The sequence below is a fragment of the Bubalus kerabau genome, chromosome 1 (genome assembly GCF_029407905.1).
Source record: "Bubalus kerabau isolate K-KA32 ecotype Philippines breed swamp buffalo chromosome 1, PCC_UOA_SB_1v2, whole genome shotgun sequence".
NCBI classification, from domain to species: Eukaryota; Metazoa; Chordata; class Mammalia; order Artiodactyla; family Bovidae; genus Bubalus; species Bubalus kerabau.
In genome coordinates, this window is record NC_073624.1 from 92,706,973 (window position 1) to 92,723,049 (window position 16,077).

Genomic DNA, 16,077 nt, shown 5'->3' on the forward strand with positions numbered 1-16,077 from the left:
CCTCAGCGTTGGAGAGAAAGATCGCCTTTTCTCTGGTGACTGAGTATCCTAAAAGTTCTGGTTCCAGAACTTGGGTCGCCAAAGACCTTTTCTCAGTGAAGAATGACTACAACCCCCAGAAATCAACGGGCCTCTCCGAGAGGAAGACTCGTCTGAGGTTGCGTACTAAAGGCGCCTGACCCGGAAGTCGGAAGTTCAAAGGCGGCAACCAATCAGAGCTGCCACCGGCGCGGGCTCCCGCCTTCATGGGCGGGTTTATGCTGCGTACGACGCGCAGGGCTCTATCCTCGTCGGGAGCCAAATTCTAGAGGGTAAGCGGGGCGAGGGGGCGGGAGGAAGGGTGGTGTTCGGTACCAATAGCGCCTCAGCATTCAGTGTTGTTCCTGGGCCACTATTCTTACTCGTCTGGTCCCGGGTGCCGCTTCCGGCTATGCTCTGAGGTCGCGCAGGCTGGAGGCCTCGGTCGGACGGCAGGGAGCGGCAGCATCCAGGTACGCCCCGAATCAGGCCGGAGCCCGGGCCTCCGGTACGCTGAGGCGCGCCCGCTGGGGCCGGCCTTTGCTTACCGCATCCTCGCATGCCCAGTCTTCGGTGTCCTTGAGGTTTACCGCGTATCGTGCGCTGCTTCCAGCCCAGCATCCTCCTCGCGGCCGTAGGTTTCTGTCAGGCCTTGACTCCACCGCGCGTTTTGTTCTCCACGCTCTGACTCTTAGTAACTCTGACCCTTTCTCGTCTTCTAGTCCGCTGTGCCCTGAAATGCAGCTTTCCCGGGCACCCGTTCCTGTTTATCGATTAACTGGCTCCACTCCTTTGCTGCTTTCAATTCCTCGGATATCTCTCCCTCCCTCTTCACTGACGTAAATCCTCCCAATCCTTCTCTAACGACTGCTGCCCGCCCGTCTCCACCTTTCTGCTAACTTTTCTTGAGCCCTCGCTTTGTCTCTGAAGTCTCAAAATGCCTCTTTTTTTCTGGTCACTGCTGTCTTCTACTTTGTCTAACAGAATTTGGGATGCACAGCTTATCCGCATCAAACCATAAACTCCTTTGGGACAGAAGCCACCTTCTCTGCAGCCTTCATACGTAGCCCGAGTGAAAGGTAGATAAGTGAGTAGTAAATCTAAGCTGAGGTGAATGGACCCATTTGAGGAAATGAGTTTTCCAGAGGAGAGAGATCTGAGCTTTGAGGTTCTCCCGTGTTCAGGGGGCAGAAAAAAGAGCCACAATTTGAAAACGTTTTTATAGATTACACCCTTGTGTCATTTTTCATTATGGTTCTTGTTTTCTTTTTGTTGTTGTTATTCTGAAACCAGTCTAACCCCGTAACAGACCCTTGAGCTTTATTGAGAAACCTGATGCCCCATAGATGAGAAGGTTCTGCTAACCTCAAAATTTTTCATTTTCAAGGTTAATCCTTCTACTTGGACTTCTAATTTCCTCTTTTTCTGGGCCATCCTAGATCTTATTCCATCCCACCCACCTCACTCAGTTTAGCCACCAGTTTCTTCTTTTCTTCTCTGGGAGTTGGTGATGGACAGGGAAGGCTGGCATGCAGCAGTCTGTGGGGTCGCAAAGAGTAGGATCCGACTGAGTGACTGAATTGAACTTCTTCTCTGAAAACATTAAAATCTCCTTATCAGTAAGCAAAACAAAACTAGAATTTACTTGACCTTGTGTTACTCTTATCATTGCCATTCCCTTAACCAGCAAATCACAATATCGGTTCTTATCTTTGGGGTGAAAGGGGGTTATGATCCTTCTAATCATCTGTTTCTATCCTAGAAAAATGCATAGAAATGTTGGGGTTCATGGGCCTTTTTCCTTCTGGCCCAGTATACCCGAAAGATAAAGCATACCTGTGTTAGTGGCAGTAACTTGTTAGAGCAGTGATTTTCAACCATTGTCATGGTTAAATGAAAGAGCATTCCACATGTTTCTGGAATTTCCTACCTGTTTTCCTTCCCTAATTGTTTTCTTTCTTCAAACTGGTGTTCCCTTGACTTCACTCTCTTTGGTTTTATCCTCTAATTTGGTATCACTTATTATTTCCATATGTATCTATAGCCTAGCCTCTTTCCCAGGATTTGTTCCATATTTGCATATCCACGTGCCTGACAGACATCATCATGTGAATTTTGCGTTAAGCATCTTAACTTGAACATGTCCAATTCATGATCTTGGCTGACGCTTCCTGCCTCCACCACCATCCCCATACACACATATAGACACACCTGTTTCTTCTCTTTTCTATTAAACGGTATCCCACTCCATAAAGTTTCCTCAGTTGTTGACTTGCAGACACATCAACTTTGCCCTAGCCCATCCAGTTAATAAGCCTTGTTCTACTTCCAGAATAATTTCTTCATCTGTGTTCTCCTTTACTACTGCCCTGCTTTAGCTCAGGGTCTGAAGAGTTTTTGTTAATTTGAAAATAGAAATCTCAAGTTGGATTAGACAGAAGAGATTCTAGAAATTTTTCATCAGTAGATCTTCTATCACTCTTCTAGGCAAGATCTACCATCCTGTTTCCAGCCTTCTTCCTCCAGCTCTGAGAAGAGGTGGTCCTATAAGTGGTTAGCATCTGGCCAGGGTAATGGGGGATAGGATAAGAAAGAATAAGTTAGGCGGAGTTTGAAGGCTGCCAAGTCTCTTTGCTGGGAGCTTATTACTTTAGTGTCCTGCTGTGTGTGTGTGTGTGTGTGTTTCTGTCTCACAGCTTAGAGGCCTTTCAAACTTCAAATAACCTGAAAACATCCCTTTCTTATCTTGCCCCTGTGCCATTTGGTTTTCTTCCTCTGACATTATTTAATGTTACTTTCAATAGCCACTTGGAATTATGATTCAAGGAAGCTGTGCCTCAGCTCAGCATTGGGATCCACCCTCAAGGACTGGCTCAAAGGCAGTATTCAACTCATGGGACTTACTTTGAAAAGTAATTAGACATCTTACCCTACTCGAGATCCCCTCAACCAGCTAATTCTGAACTTCTCTTCTTTCAAATTCTTTAAGAAACCTATTCTCACTAACTGCAGTCAGAGTTTTAATTCTCTCAGCAGAGTCCCAGATTGAGGAACATTTTGTTCAAGATGAGAGATTCTTTCTCTTGTTCCCTAGCTCAGACTATCCAGGGAACACTTAAATTAGAAGTAATTTATCTCAAGCAAATGTGAGTTAACATTTGCTGGGGCCTCAGTAAGTTTGTTTTTAGCCCTTGGGTTAGGTTCTTGGTTTTATGTTTGAAACTTAGAATTAATGCTGTAGAAGGTTATGTCTAATTGAAACAATATAAACATACTATTGGCACTATTTCAAGGATACTATGGCTTTAACAGATGCTTGAAGACCAACCTGGGAATCTGAGCCATAAATAAGATGATTTTATGGGAAAACAAATTGGATATTGCCCAGAAGGCTCCTATGACAGAATAATATACTGCTAATATTTAATCTCTGGCTATTTCCATTAATTCCTTACTGGCCAGAAAAACTGATGTGTGCCTAAAGTAATACACCAATTAAGAACATTTCTAGGTGGTCTATACCAATCACTTCATTCCATTAACATGGAGGGTCAAGTGTTAGCTGTGATGTCATTCATATACACCTGGTTTGAGCTATGTTTCTGTACCTTGTATGCAGACTTTGTTTGCCCTTTTGAATCTTAAGAGTTCCCAACAATATCTTCCAGTATGTGCTGTGCTTAGTTGCTCAGTCGTGTCCTACTCTTTTTGACCCCATGGACTGTAACCCGTCAGGCTCCTCTGCCCATGGGGATTCCTAGGCAAGGATATTGGAATGGATTGTCATGCCCTCCTCCATGGGATCTTCCCAACCCAGGGATTGAACCCAGGTCTCCCACATTGCAGGCAGATTCTTTACCAGCTGAGCCACCAGGGAAGCCCAAGAATACTGGAGTAAGTAGCCTATCCCTTCCCCAGGGGAATCTTCCCAACCCAGGAATTGAACTGGGGTCTCCTGCATTGCAGGTGGATTCTTTACCAGCTGAGCTACCAAACTCTGCCATGTGAGTAGCAGCTATTCAGAATAGAGTGCAGCCAGATAAGCAGGGGAGGGGGCTGGGCAGATGAGGCCTTATCCTTGGGTCTAAATCCAGTCTGTCTTTTTAGGGGACAACATGCCAACTGCCAAGCAACTAGCTGACATTGGCTACAAGACCTTCTCCACCTCCATGATGCTCCTCACTGTGTACGGGGGTTACCTCTGCAGTGTCCGAGCCTACCACTATTTCCAGCGGCGCAGCTCCCGGCGCCAGGCTGCAGAAGAACAGAAGACCTCAGGAGCCCTATAGAATTGGGGGGCTTTTTTCCTTGAGCAGAGAGGCCTGAGGCATGCTGTGGAAAGACTGCACCTGCAATCATTTCTGAGTCAAGAGGACCAGGGCCTTACTGGCTTTCAAACTCTGTGGAAAATACCCATGTTTTCTCTGGTACAGCCAGTTTGGAGAGGCTATCGAATCAAAATAGGATGGGAGGGTGAGGCACACCTATAGACATTAAATACTTTGCCATATCTGTGTCTTGGTGCTTTTGTTTACTTGAATAGGGCGTGGACCACAGAGGTGGGACCTTGACTATCCATTTTCTAGTCACAGAGTTCCATATCTTGGGCTCTGCCTATTAAGTAGTTCTAGGAATAGTAATATCAACTCATGATCTCAATGAAAAGACTGCCCCAGCACCTGTATAAATCCCCTGAGAAGACTCTGTAAAGACCAAAGCTCTTTTTCAGTCAGGGGCCATTTCTGGACCAGTTATTATGTCCAAGTAATGGGGTTCTGTGGTCAGCATGGCCACACGTGTCAAAGGAGGCAGAGGCTCTTGTTTAGTAGCTGTATCAAAATTGCATGAAGTAGAAGAGGGATAGTTCTTAAAAATGTGAAGGACTTCTGGGCAGCCTATAGTAATGCAGTCTATCTCCTTAGGGACAGTGGGTATAAGCATCAGGTTTGATTTCTCTTCTTACAAAGAGGATATGAAAGAACAGCATTTGAGGTAAAACCCAACTATGAAGAGAGACTTACTATTTCATTTTGAGCTTTGAGACTTGCTTGTTCATGTCATTCTCGGTAATTGCCCAAATAATCCCCATTATTTGACACCTGTCCTCTCTTTGCTCTCGTGTACACACTGCTCTGACTTTTGTCTCTCTATTCCTAAACCTATCACCTGAAACTCCTTTTCCAGGATTTAGAAACGCAGCTTTCCTATATCCTCAACCCTTTTCCTCTCATCCTTTCTGGACATGCTAATGAAGGACTTCACTGCCTTCTCACTTGCCTGTATAGTAGGATCATGGTTCTCTCAGCTCCCCAATGCCACTTCCAATAAAAATAGTCCTTTCTGAGGAGCTTTCTTACATTCTCATTTTCACTGTTTTAAAACTTGAAGACTTTAACTCTGTGGATTCCTTCTCTTTTCTTCCCATCTGTTCCTTTTTGGCTGAATTGGCTTCCCTGTCCAGCCTGTGCCCAGAGCCAATCCTCTTAATAGCGCCCCTGCCTCCAGCCTTACCCTTAGCCCCAGACCTTGTTCCCTTAGTTATCTAATTCACCCTCTTCCTCCTCCTCAGTAGATACGCGTGCTTAAGTGGTAGTTTCTAATTTAAAAGACTGGTTTGAAGTTGAATGAGAGATTTCATATTAAGTTTAATACTCGGGTACATGACAATAAGTGTCACCTATTCAAACCTGCTGCTGCCCTCCACACCTGCATTTTCCAGGCTGACCTTTTCAGCTTCAGATAACAACCAGCTGCTTGCTATATCCACTCGAATCTATAGTCCTCTCTTACATGACATGTCTACAACTAAGCATTTCTTCGTATCGCCAGGACCTACTCGTGTTTTTTTCCCCCTTATTTTCAACTATCATCTACGACAGAAATATAGGGGTTTTATTACATTATTCCCTGTATCCTACTGCCAACCAAGTAATTGTCTTACTAATTTTTACCATTTAAACATCCATTTGGTCAGTTCTACCACTGTCATTTCTTGCTTACACTTTTGCAGAAGACTTTTAGTTCAGAATTCCAATCTTGACCTCATCGGATTTGCTGCACTGTTATCTGATAATTAGATCTATATTGGCAACAAAGGGAGATCATGGCATTCTGCTTCAGATCCTCTTTGAAGCTCAACCATAGACATCAGGTTAAGAATCGCTGACTCAGGTACTTCCCTGGTGGTCCAGTGGCTAAGACGCCACGCTCCCAATGCAGAGGGCCCAGGTTCGATCCCTGGTCAGGGAACTAGATCCCTTATGCTACAACTAAAGATCCACATACTGCAACAGAGATTGAAGATCTTGCATGCCACAACTGAGACCCATCACAGCCAAGTGAGTTAAAGAAGCCCTCACCTATATGGTCAAGTCCAAACTCCTTAGTATGGTGCATCCTCAGGTCCTTCAGATTTGACCCACCTTTATGTTCCTACCTCACCCTTTAGGTTCTCGTAACATCAAACCCCTTGTGTGGTTGCACGTTGTTTCTTGTCTCCATGCTTGTTCGTGCTTTCTCTTTAAATGGAACCTCCTCTCCATCTTACGGTATCCTTTTTCCAAAAAGGTTTCTCTGATCTATAGAAGACACCACCTTTTCTCTTAAAAAAAAATCTTTAAAAGCACAGATATATAAGACAATTTTGAAAAGAAAGAAGATGGGTTGGGGCTACCAGATACCAAGACACCATAGAAAGCTAATAGTAATTAAGTGTTGTGGTATTAGTACCGGAGCAGACAAATAGACCAATGGCATAGAAAAATAAACTCAGACACAGATCTATCTATACACACACACACACACACACACACACACACATATGAGAAATTGAATATGAGAAGATACATCACAAACCCATGAGGAAACCCATAGTCTCTGTTGTTATGGATACATAAGTGGTTGTAAAAGTATAAAAAATGGATTGTAAGGACAACAGTAGTCATTATATTGGGGGTGAGGTAATGTGGAACAGGGTAGAGGCTGAAGGAGGCCTTAGATGGAAACTGTTTCCTCTATTCACAAAACTTTCAACACCAGATACGTTTTTCCCACACCAATCAATGTTCCAACTCACCAGACTGTCCTTAGTTCAATTCTGCCACTAAGTTACCTGGAGTTAACACAGACACCACAGGTTAAGGGCCTCAATCCCAGAAGACTACCCCCAACTTGAGATATCATTCACAAGTAGTGGGTCTCCAGATTACCCACTTTTGCCTGACAGCTATAGATCCATTCCCATGACTCCTGCTCAGGCTTAACAGTTTGCTGCTGCTGCTAAATCGCTTCAGTCGTGTCTGACTCTGTGCGACCCCATAGACGGCAGCCCACCAGGCTCCCCCGTCCCTGGGATTCTCCAGGCAAGAACACTGGAGTGGGTTGCCATTTCCTTCTCCAAGGCATGAAAGTGAAAAGTGAAAGTGAAGTTGCTCAGTCGTGCCCGACTCTTGGTGACCCCATGGACTGCAGCCCACCAGGCTCCTCCATCCATGGGATTTTCCAGGCAAGAGTACTGGAGTGGGGTGCCATTGCCTTCTCCGGACAGTTTGCTATGATGGCTTATATAACTGAACTCAGAGAAACTATTATTACCAGTTTATTATAAAAGATACCAGTCAGGAACAGCTAAATGGGAGAGATGCCTAGGGCACAACACCCTATCAGCACCTCAGTATGTTAAATCCAGGAGCTCTCTGAATCCCACTGTTAAAAGAGTTTTAATGGAGGTTCCATTATATGGGCATGATTGAATCATTAGTCATCTGATGATTAACTCAGTCCCTAGCAGCTTTCCCCTCCCAGGAGATCAAAAGAGTAGGGCTGAAAGTTCGAGCCTTCTAATCTGTCTTGTCTGTTTCCTCTGTCAACCAGCTTCCATCCTGAAATGATTTAGGGGCTCACCACGAGTACTCATTAGCAAATAAAGACACATCACTCTGCAGATTCCCAAAGGTCTTAGAGGCTCTGTGCCAAGAACCTGGGACTAAGACCAAATATATATTATATCACATCACAGGTCTATTAATTTTTTCTTTTACAAATAAGATTTGAAGTAAGACAAAATGTTAGCGGTATTAATTCTGGGAATTGGAAATACGAGAGCATGTAACATTACGCTTTTCTCTTTTTATTCCAGTTTCTCAAAGAGTTGAGGGGAGAAAAATACTTTTGATAGCTTCCTATTATTTACTGCAGAGGTTCTCAGCAGAAGTGGCACTCCCCACCTCAAACACACACACACAACAAAGGTGAAAGTGTTTGATTGTCGCAATGACTGGGAAAAGGTGAAAGTGTTTGTCGCAATGACTGGGAAAAGGTGAAAGTGTTTGATTGTCGCAATGACTGGGAAAAGGTGAAAGTGTTTGATTGTTGCAATGACTGGGAAAAGGTGAAAGTGATTGTCGCAATGACTGGGAAAAGGTGAAAGTGTTTGTCGCAATGACTGGGAAAAGGTGAAAGTGTTTGATTGTTGCAATGACTGGGAAAAGGTGAAAGTGTTTGATTGTCGCAATGACTGGGAAGCATCTCTGGCATTTGGTAGGTGGAGGCCAAGGTTACTAGACTTCTTACAGTGCCTGGGATAGTCTTGCACAACAAACTGTCCCAAGTCCTACACAGCTATCAAATGTCCTCATAAATATTTAAGTGAAAAAACAATTTATAATTAGCTGAGAATATAACCTCCCACAAAGTATTTTTGGTACAGTTTTTGGTATACTCTGAATTCTCTAGGTATGCAACAAATGTAGAAATGAAAGAGAGATTGTACAGTATTTGCTTTATTTAGAACTTTTGTTCACCATTTGAAAAAACCATTTCACTGATGGTAGAGCCTGTTCCTGGCATTTGGCTCTCTGACAAAACATGATAGTATCAGTCTCCATTTGTAGCCCTTATATTCACGGTGAATGTACAAAAGTGCAAGCATCTGAGTGCTAGTATAACTATACCCAATATTTATGTATGGAAATAACTTTATTATAAATTCTTTTCAAAAAGTATCCTTTATATTACTATAGGATATGCTGATTTTTAAAAATTCCATGTGCTAAGTTAAATGTTAATTGCATTTAAGGATAGTAAAATGAGTGTTACAAATATTTGTTATACAAAGTAGATGGTTTAGAAATAATCCATTCATATTTGGTTGATATTTGCTATGGTACTGGGTGATGGTTCAATTCATTTCAACTTGGCTAGGCTGGCGTGCCTAGTTGTTTTGTGAAACATCAATCTGGATGTTGTCATGAAGGTATTTTTTAGATGTAATTAACATATCAGCCAACTTGGAGTAAAGCACATTGTCCTCCATAATCTGGATGGGCCTCACCCAATCAGCTGAGGCCCTAAGAGCAAGGACAGAGTTCCTAAAGAAGGAATTCTGCATCAAGTCTATAGGATATAAACCCTACCTGAATTTCCAGCCTGTGGATCTTACCTCACTCAATCAGCTCAGGCTCTAGAAGCAAAGACAGAGTTCTTAAAGAAGGAATTCTGCATCAAGTCTGTAGGATATAAACCCCACTTGAGTTTCCAGCCTGTGGATCTTAGACTGTAACATCAACTTTCACCTGTATTTTCAACCTGCTGGCCTGCTCTACAGATCTCAAGACTTACCAGTCCCTACAATTGTATTAGCAATTCCTTGAAATAAATCTTACTCTCACTCTTATTCTCTCTAATGTATTAGTTTTGTTTCTCTGGAGAATTCTAATAGAGTACCAATATATAGTATGCCAATATTTATCTGTCCAGTCTTATTTCCTGCCTATGTTCAGTCCTCTCCTACCTCATTTTCACTTGGAGTACCTACTGTCTTTTCAAATACAGCTTGTCAAAACCTAAATTCAAGCAATTGTTTGGTATTTACTACCCTGCGCCCGAGGTCAGGGGCAGTGGCCGAGAGGAGCTTCCCTGCGCCTGAGGTCAGGGGCGGTGGCCAAGAGGAGCTACCCCGAGCCTGAGGTCAGGGGCGGTGGCTGAGAGGAGCAACCCCACGTCCAAGGTAAGAAGCAGCGGTTGCGCTTTGCTGGAGCAGCCTTGAAGAGATACCTCACGTCCAAGGTAGGAGAAACCCAAGTAAGATGGTAGGTATTGCGAGAGGGCATCAGAGGGCAGACACAGTGAAACCATAATCACAGAAAACTAGTAAATCTGATCACACGGACCACAGCCTTGTCTAACTCAATGAAACTAAGCCATGCCATGTGGGGCCACCAAAGACAGGCAGGTCATGGTGGAGAGGTCTGACAGAATGTGGTCCACTGGAGAAGGGAATGGCAAACCACTTCCGTATTCTTGCCTTGAGAACCCCATGAACTTGCAGCCATGAAATTAAAAGATGCTTACTCCTTGGAAGGAAAGTTATGACCAAACTAGATAGCATATTAAAAAGCAGAGACATTACTTTGCCAACAAAGGTCCATCTAGTCAAAGCTATGGTTTTTCCAGTGATCATGTATGGATGTGAGAGTTGGACTGTGAAGAAAGCTGAGTGCCAAAGAATTGATGCTTTTGAACTGTGGTGTTGGAGAAGACTCTTGAGAGTCCCTTGGACTGCAAGGAGATCCAACCAGTCCATTCTGAAGGAGATAAGCCCTGGGATTTCTTTGGAAGGACTGATGCGAAAGCTGAAACTCCAATACTTTGGCCACCTCATGTGAAGAGTTGACTCATTGGAAAAGACTCTGATGCTGATAGGGATTGGGGGCAGGAGGAGAAGGGGACGACAGAGGATGAGATGGCTGGATGGCATTACTGGGTGGATGGCATTACCGACTCAATGGACATGAGTTTGAGTGAACGCCGGGAGCTGGTGATAGACAGGGAGGCCTGGTGTGCTGCAATTCATGGGGTCGCAAAGAGTTGGACACAACTGAGCAACTGAACTGAACTGAGCATGAACTGTATGTATTTAATGAAAAAGAATAAAAAAAATAGACTTATGTGCTGTCAAATTAAGATGAAGGAATATAATTAAGTTCATTGGTTATTACACTAAGTATCAATGGACTGGATTCTCTCATTAAAAGGCAAAATGTAATAGATTTGGGCTAAAAAGGCAAATCCAAAATATATATAGTTTCCAATACACATACTCACTAAACAGAGAAGTTGAAAATAGATGGGTAAGACGTATCAGACAAATGCAAACCAATGTAAAGCAATAGTGGTAATATTAAGAAAAGTAAAAAAAACACTAAATGGAATAAATAGATCATTTGGTAATACAAAAAGACATAAATTATGGAGAAGGGTGGTTATCATAAATTTGTCTGCAACTAAGAAACTAAAGGAAAAATTCTTAGGAATACAGGGAGAACAGGATAAAAATACAATTATAATGAGAGTCTGTATTATACTTTGTTCAGGACTGAACACCACCAGAGGAATAAAAACAGAAGAAATGAATAATACAAACAACAAGCCTGATACACAAGTATGTGTATATATAATAAATACAGAATAGATAATTTTCTGTATCTATAGAATACTTATAAACACTGATTATTTAACTACTCAAAAAATTTTAAAACAAATTTAAAAGAAATTTTACAGATAGTATTCTCTGATCACATCCAATAAAATTATAAATAAATGATAACCTCAACTACTTGGAAATGAAATATTCCTGGGAAACCTTCAAATCAAAGGGAAAAAACAAAACTGAAGATTTTTACCTTCTTTAAAAGCAATAAAACAATATTTCATACAAAACTTCAGGATACAGCCCAAGGTCATGTCAGGAAACATGCCCTTAAATGCCTGTGCAAGGAAAAAAAAAGGTAATGGGCTTTAAAAATAGAGACGAAAACCACTGGCTACTGGGTCAAGGTCGAATTCCCTGTCATGATATTTAAGACCTCTTTTTACACTCCCAAGCCACCAGCCCTTTCACAGCACTTCTAATATTTAAATAATACAAGGAAATCTTTTGTTAATGAATGGCAATACAAGTTTGTATACTCGTTTCCTATAAAAAAAATTTTAAGTGTCTATATCTTCTTACCTAGTTATTTCTGTGCTAGGACTCTAGCCACACAACTGTACGATATATTCATTCAAAGGTATTATCTGCAGTATTATGTTAATAGTAAAGAAAAACTTAAATAAGTTCAGGAATTAGTTAACAGATAATGGTATACTCATAAAATGGAATGTTATCAGTCAAAACCAGCAGAATATGTATGGTATGATCTCTCATTTTTGTTTTAAAAGAAACACATTTGTATACATTTGGTTATCTGATAAGTGGTCCCAGAAGACTATATACCAAACTGTTAATAATGATTAGGGTGAATGGAGAGGTCAGGTACTTAATTAGTTGCATTTTTTACAATGAGCATATCTGATTTTTAAAGTAAAAATATTTTTTGAGTTATATGAAAGCTGAGGGAACTTAGAAATAACACTTATATACTTATTTCTCAGTTTTAACTGACTTGAACATATTGCCAGACTTGCTTCAACAGGTTTTTTGTTTTGAAAAAAGTGTTCATTTGTATCATATCTACTAGTTTTTAAGTTTCTTAAGGTATATGAATATATCCTCAATGTAACATATTTTCAAATATAGACAAATAATTGTCCCTCCGCCCCCTACCCAACACCCTTCCTATTTCCCTACTCAGAAATTACCTGTGTTAACAGTTTGGTATGTTCCTATTACCATTTTCAATGTGTTTACATGTACATAAAGAAATATATGTTGATTGAATTATCTTTTATCTGGTCTCTTCAACTATTCAGAGGCCAAAGCCTCAGGAGAGAAGGACTAATGGGCAGACCTTGGGACCCCACAGCTCTCCCCACTCTGTGTTAGGATCAGCTTTGGTAGCAGAGCCACAGCTTGTCCTGGGAACCCTACTGTAGGGAGAGAACAGCCATACTACTAGGAGCCACAAGGAATACATCCACCTGTGCGAGCCACAATTCCTTATAATAAATTATTACTAGCAAAGAAAGTCATGTTATTGCTAGAAAGTTTCATATTGTTTCCTAAACATCTTTCACAGAAGCCAGTTGAGTGAAGGTTGATTCCTAATCTACTATAGGCCTAGGGCTTATGGCTAAACTCTTCCTGATGAGGCCTGCCTTACAAGAGACCTTACTGAGCTAAAAGGAAAAACAGAATTGTATGCCGATGGCTGGGGTGAAGGTGGTACAGATAACCTTACTATGTATAGGCCTAAGCCAATTCATAGGCCCCCTTTAAAAAAAGCCATTTCCTTTACCTCTTTAAGGTCAGCTCCTAAGTCCTAGGAATACCCTTCTACAAGAGGAGTTTTAGAAAACTCCTCTTGCTACTTAAAACTTTGTGCCTCCCATGATCTACCAGCTAAAATTTAACTCTAGCCTGATAGTCAAGGTTCTTCACAATCTGGTCCTAAGCCACCTTCTTATTCTCATCTCTTGCTACTTTGGTCCAACTCCAACATATTATAGAGTTCCCTGAAAATGCCACATACTTGTTTTTACATTGGAAAAACTTTTTAAAATTATGAATTATTCCAAACTTATTGAAGACCACCAAAAATAAAATTTCATATGAAATGCATACTCTCCCTCCATAAAGATAAGCAGTATCCATCCTTGTATGTTTCTGTATGTTTACTACAGAAATACCCTAAATATATTTTTGGGTTAAACAAGTAATGTAACTTTCCATCAGATGGGACATATATATATATATATTTTTTTTTTTTTGCAGCTTGCCTTTTCACTCAACATTATGCTTTTGATATTTATCCTTTGCAAAGGTTAATTTTACGTGTTGAGTTGGCCATAGAACACCCAGCCAGTTGGTTAGAGTATTCCTGGTGCATCTGAGAGGGTGTTTCTGGATGACATCGATATTTGAGTCTGTAGACTGAATAAAGCAACTGCCCTCCCCATTGCGGTTGGGTCTTATCCAATCCATTGACAGCCTAAATAGAAAAGGTAAAGTAAGCTCATACAAGGCTTCCCTGGTGGCTCAGTGGTCAAGAATCTGCCTTCCAGTGCAGGAGACACAGGTTTGATCCCCAGTCCGGGAAGATCCACCGCAGAAGGAAATGGCAATTCACTCCCTATTCTTGCCTGGAGAATCCCATGGACAGAGGAGTTTGGCAGGCTACAGTCCATGGGGTCACAGAGTCAGACACAACTTAGCAACTGAACAACAACAAGCTCATACAACTGAACATAAAAAAACCACCCAATGGACAGAAGACCTGAATAGACATTTTTCCAAAGAAGATACACAGATGCCCAAAAGGCACATGATGCTCAACACTGCTAATCATCAGGGAAATGTAAATCAAAACTACAAAGAGATATTACCTCACACCTATCAGAATGGATACTGTCAAAAAGACCACAAATAAATGTTGGCAAGGATGTGGAGAAAAGGGAACCCCAGCACACTGTTGGTGGGAATGTAAACTGGTGCAGCTATAGTATTGGAGTTTCCTCAATAAACTAAAAATGGAACTACCATATGATCCAGTGATTCCACTCTTTGGTATAAACCAGAGGAAAATGAAAACACTAATTTGAAAAGATAATATGCACCACAATGTTCATAGCAGCATTATTTATAATAGGCAAGATATGGAAGCAATCAATGTGTCCATCAACAGATGAATAGATAAAGATGTATTATACACACATACACACAAAAAATGGAATATTACTCAGCCAAAGAGAAGAATGAAAATTTGCCATTTGTAACAGCACAGATGGACTTGGAGGGTATTATGCTTAGTGAAATAAGACAGACTCTATGTTATCACTTATATGTGGAATCTTTAAAAAATATATATATGTCAAACTATTATAAATCAATAACTTTAATTTTTTTAATTAAAAAATATTTGACTGACCAGGTCTTAGTTACAGCATGTGGGATCTTCAATCTTTAGTTGTGGCATGTGGGATCTAGTTCCCTGACCAGGGATCAAACCCAGGTCCCCTGCATTGAGAGTGCAGAGTCTTGGCCACTGGATCACCAGGGCAGTCCCTTTAATTTTTTTTAAAAGGTAGAGTAAGAGGGCAGTCTTGCTACTTGACTGTCTGAGCTGGAACATTTGTCTTCCCCTGCCTATGGACTTGGACTGCAGCTTTCACCACCGGTTTTCCTAGTTTTCAGGCTTTTGGACTCAGATTGGAACTATACCATCAACTATAGCCTTCTTGGATCTCTAGCTGGCTGACTATAGATCCTGAGATTTCTTAGACTCCAAATCCACATGAAACAATTCCCTGTAACATATTTGAAAATTCATACATAAATATATATATGTCCTACTGGTTTGGACTACACATCCATATTAACAGGAAAACTTAGCTCTTCATTTTAATTGTATAATATTCCAATTACATGAGTAGATTAATTTATTCCATTTCTCTAGTAGAAAGATCACTGATCTTTTTCCAATTTCCCCCCACTTATAAACAGCAATGCGATTAATTTCCTTGTTCTAGTTTCTACAAAAGATAGCTTTACTAGTTATTAAGTTGCTTTTCCAAAAGTTATGTCAATGTTACTCACACTGGCAACATTTCCTCATTCTGTTGGTGTAAAGTGGATTCTATTCATTTTACATATCATTGATTTATAGTAAGGTTGATCACCTTTTTATTGATTATCCATTGGCATATTCACTCTCTAGGAATTACCTATTCATATCCTTTGTTCCCTCCCCTCTCTCCTTTTCTTCCTATTGGGTTGTCCTTGTCATTTCTTTAATTATATACACTCTGGATACTTGTATTTTGTTAGTTATATGTGCTGCAGACTTGAGATAATCTTTTGGAACTTTTCTGTTTGGTGCGGGGGGTGTTGGTGGTAGTGTATTAGTAAGAACTCCAGCATTGTCTGCATCATTATGTACAGGTCTTCCCAAAACAGGCCCAGAGATAATTAATCTGAGATCAATTTTCCTTCAAGTTCTTACCTGGGGATGGGGTTAGGGATTGTGATGTTTCCCAGACCACAAAGGAAGTATGCATTTAGGTTCTCAAATTCACATGAAGTATGGGCCCAGAATTTGAGAATATTCTCAAGAGCATCCTGAC

At 41.2% G+C, this 16,077-nt stretch overlaps 1 protein-coding gene and 1 non-coding gene across 10 annotated transcripts; both read left to right on the forward strand.

The window, feature by feature from the left end:
- Positions 1–172: 172 nt before the first annotated feature.
- Positions 173–4,528, forward strand: LOC129653481 (cytochrome c oxidase assembly protein COX14). 9 transcript variants are annotated; one of them, XM_055583238.1, is made up of 4 exons: positions 341–491; positions 1,003–1,097; positions 3,985–4,022; positions 4,126–4,528. In XM_055583238.1, the coding sequence occupies exon 4, from the start codon at positions 4,134–4,136 to the stop codon at positions 4,305–4,307; it is 174 nt and encodes a 57-aa protein (XP_055439213.1). In that variant the 5' UTR covers positions 341–491; positions 1,003–1,097; positions 3,985–4,022; positions 4,126–4,133; the 3' UTR covers positions 4,308–4,528. The 9 variants fall into 9 exon arrangements, with proteins under 9 accessions (XP_055439215.1, XP_055439209.1, XP_055439213.1 ...); XM_055583252.1 differs by lacking the exon at positions 3,985–4,022 and having other exon boundaries at positions 1,003–1,105; XM_055583236.1 differs by lacking the exon at positions 3,985–4,022 and having other exon boundaries at positions 342–491.
- Positions 4,529–6,194: 1,666 nt separating this feature from the next.
- TRNAW-CCA (transfer RNA tryptophan (anticodon CCA)) lies at positions 6,195–6,267 on the forward strand. The gene has a single exon. It is a non-coding gene; the product is annotated as a tRNA-Trp (tRNA).
- Positions 6,268–16,077: the final 9,810 nt, after the last annotated feature.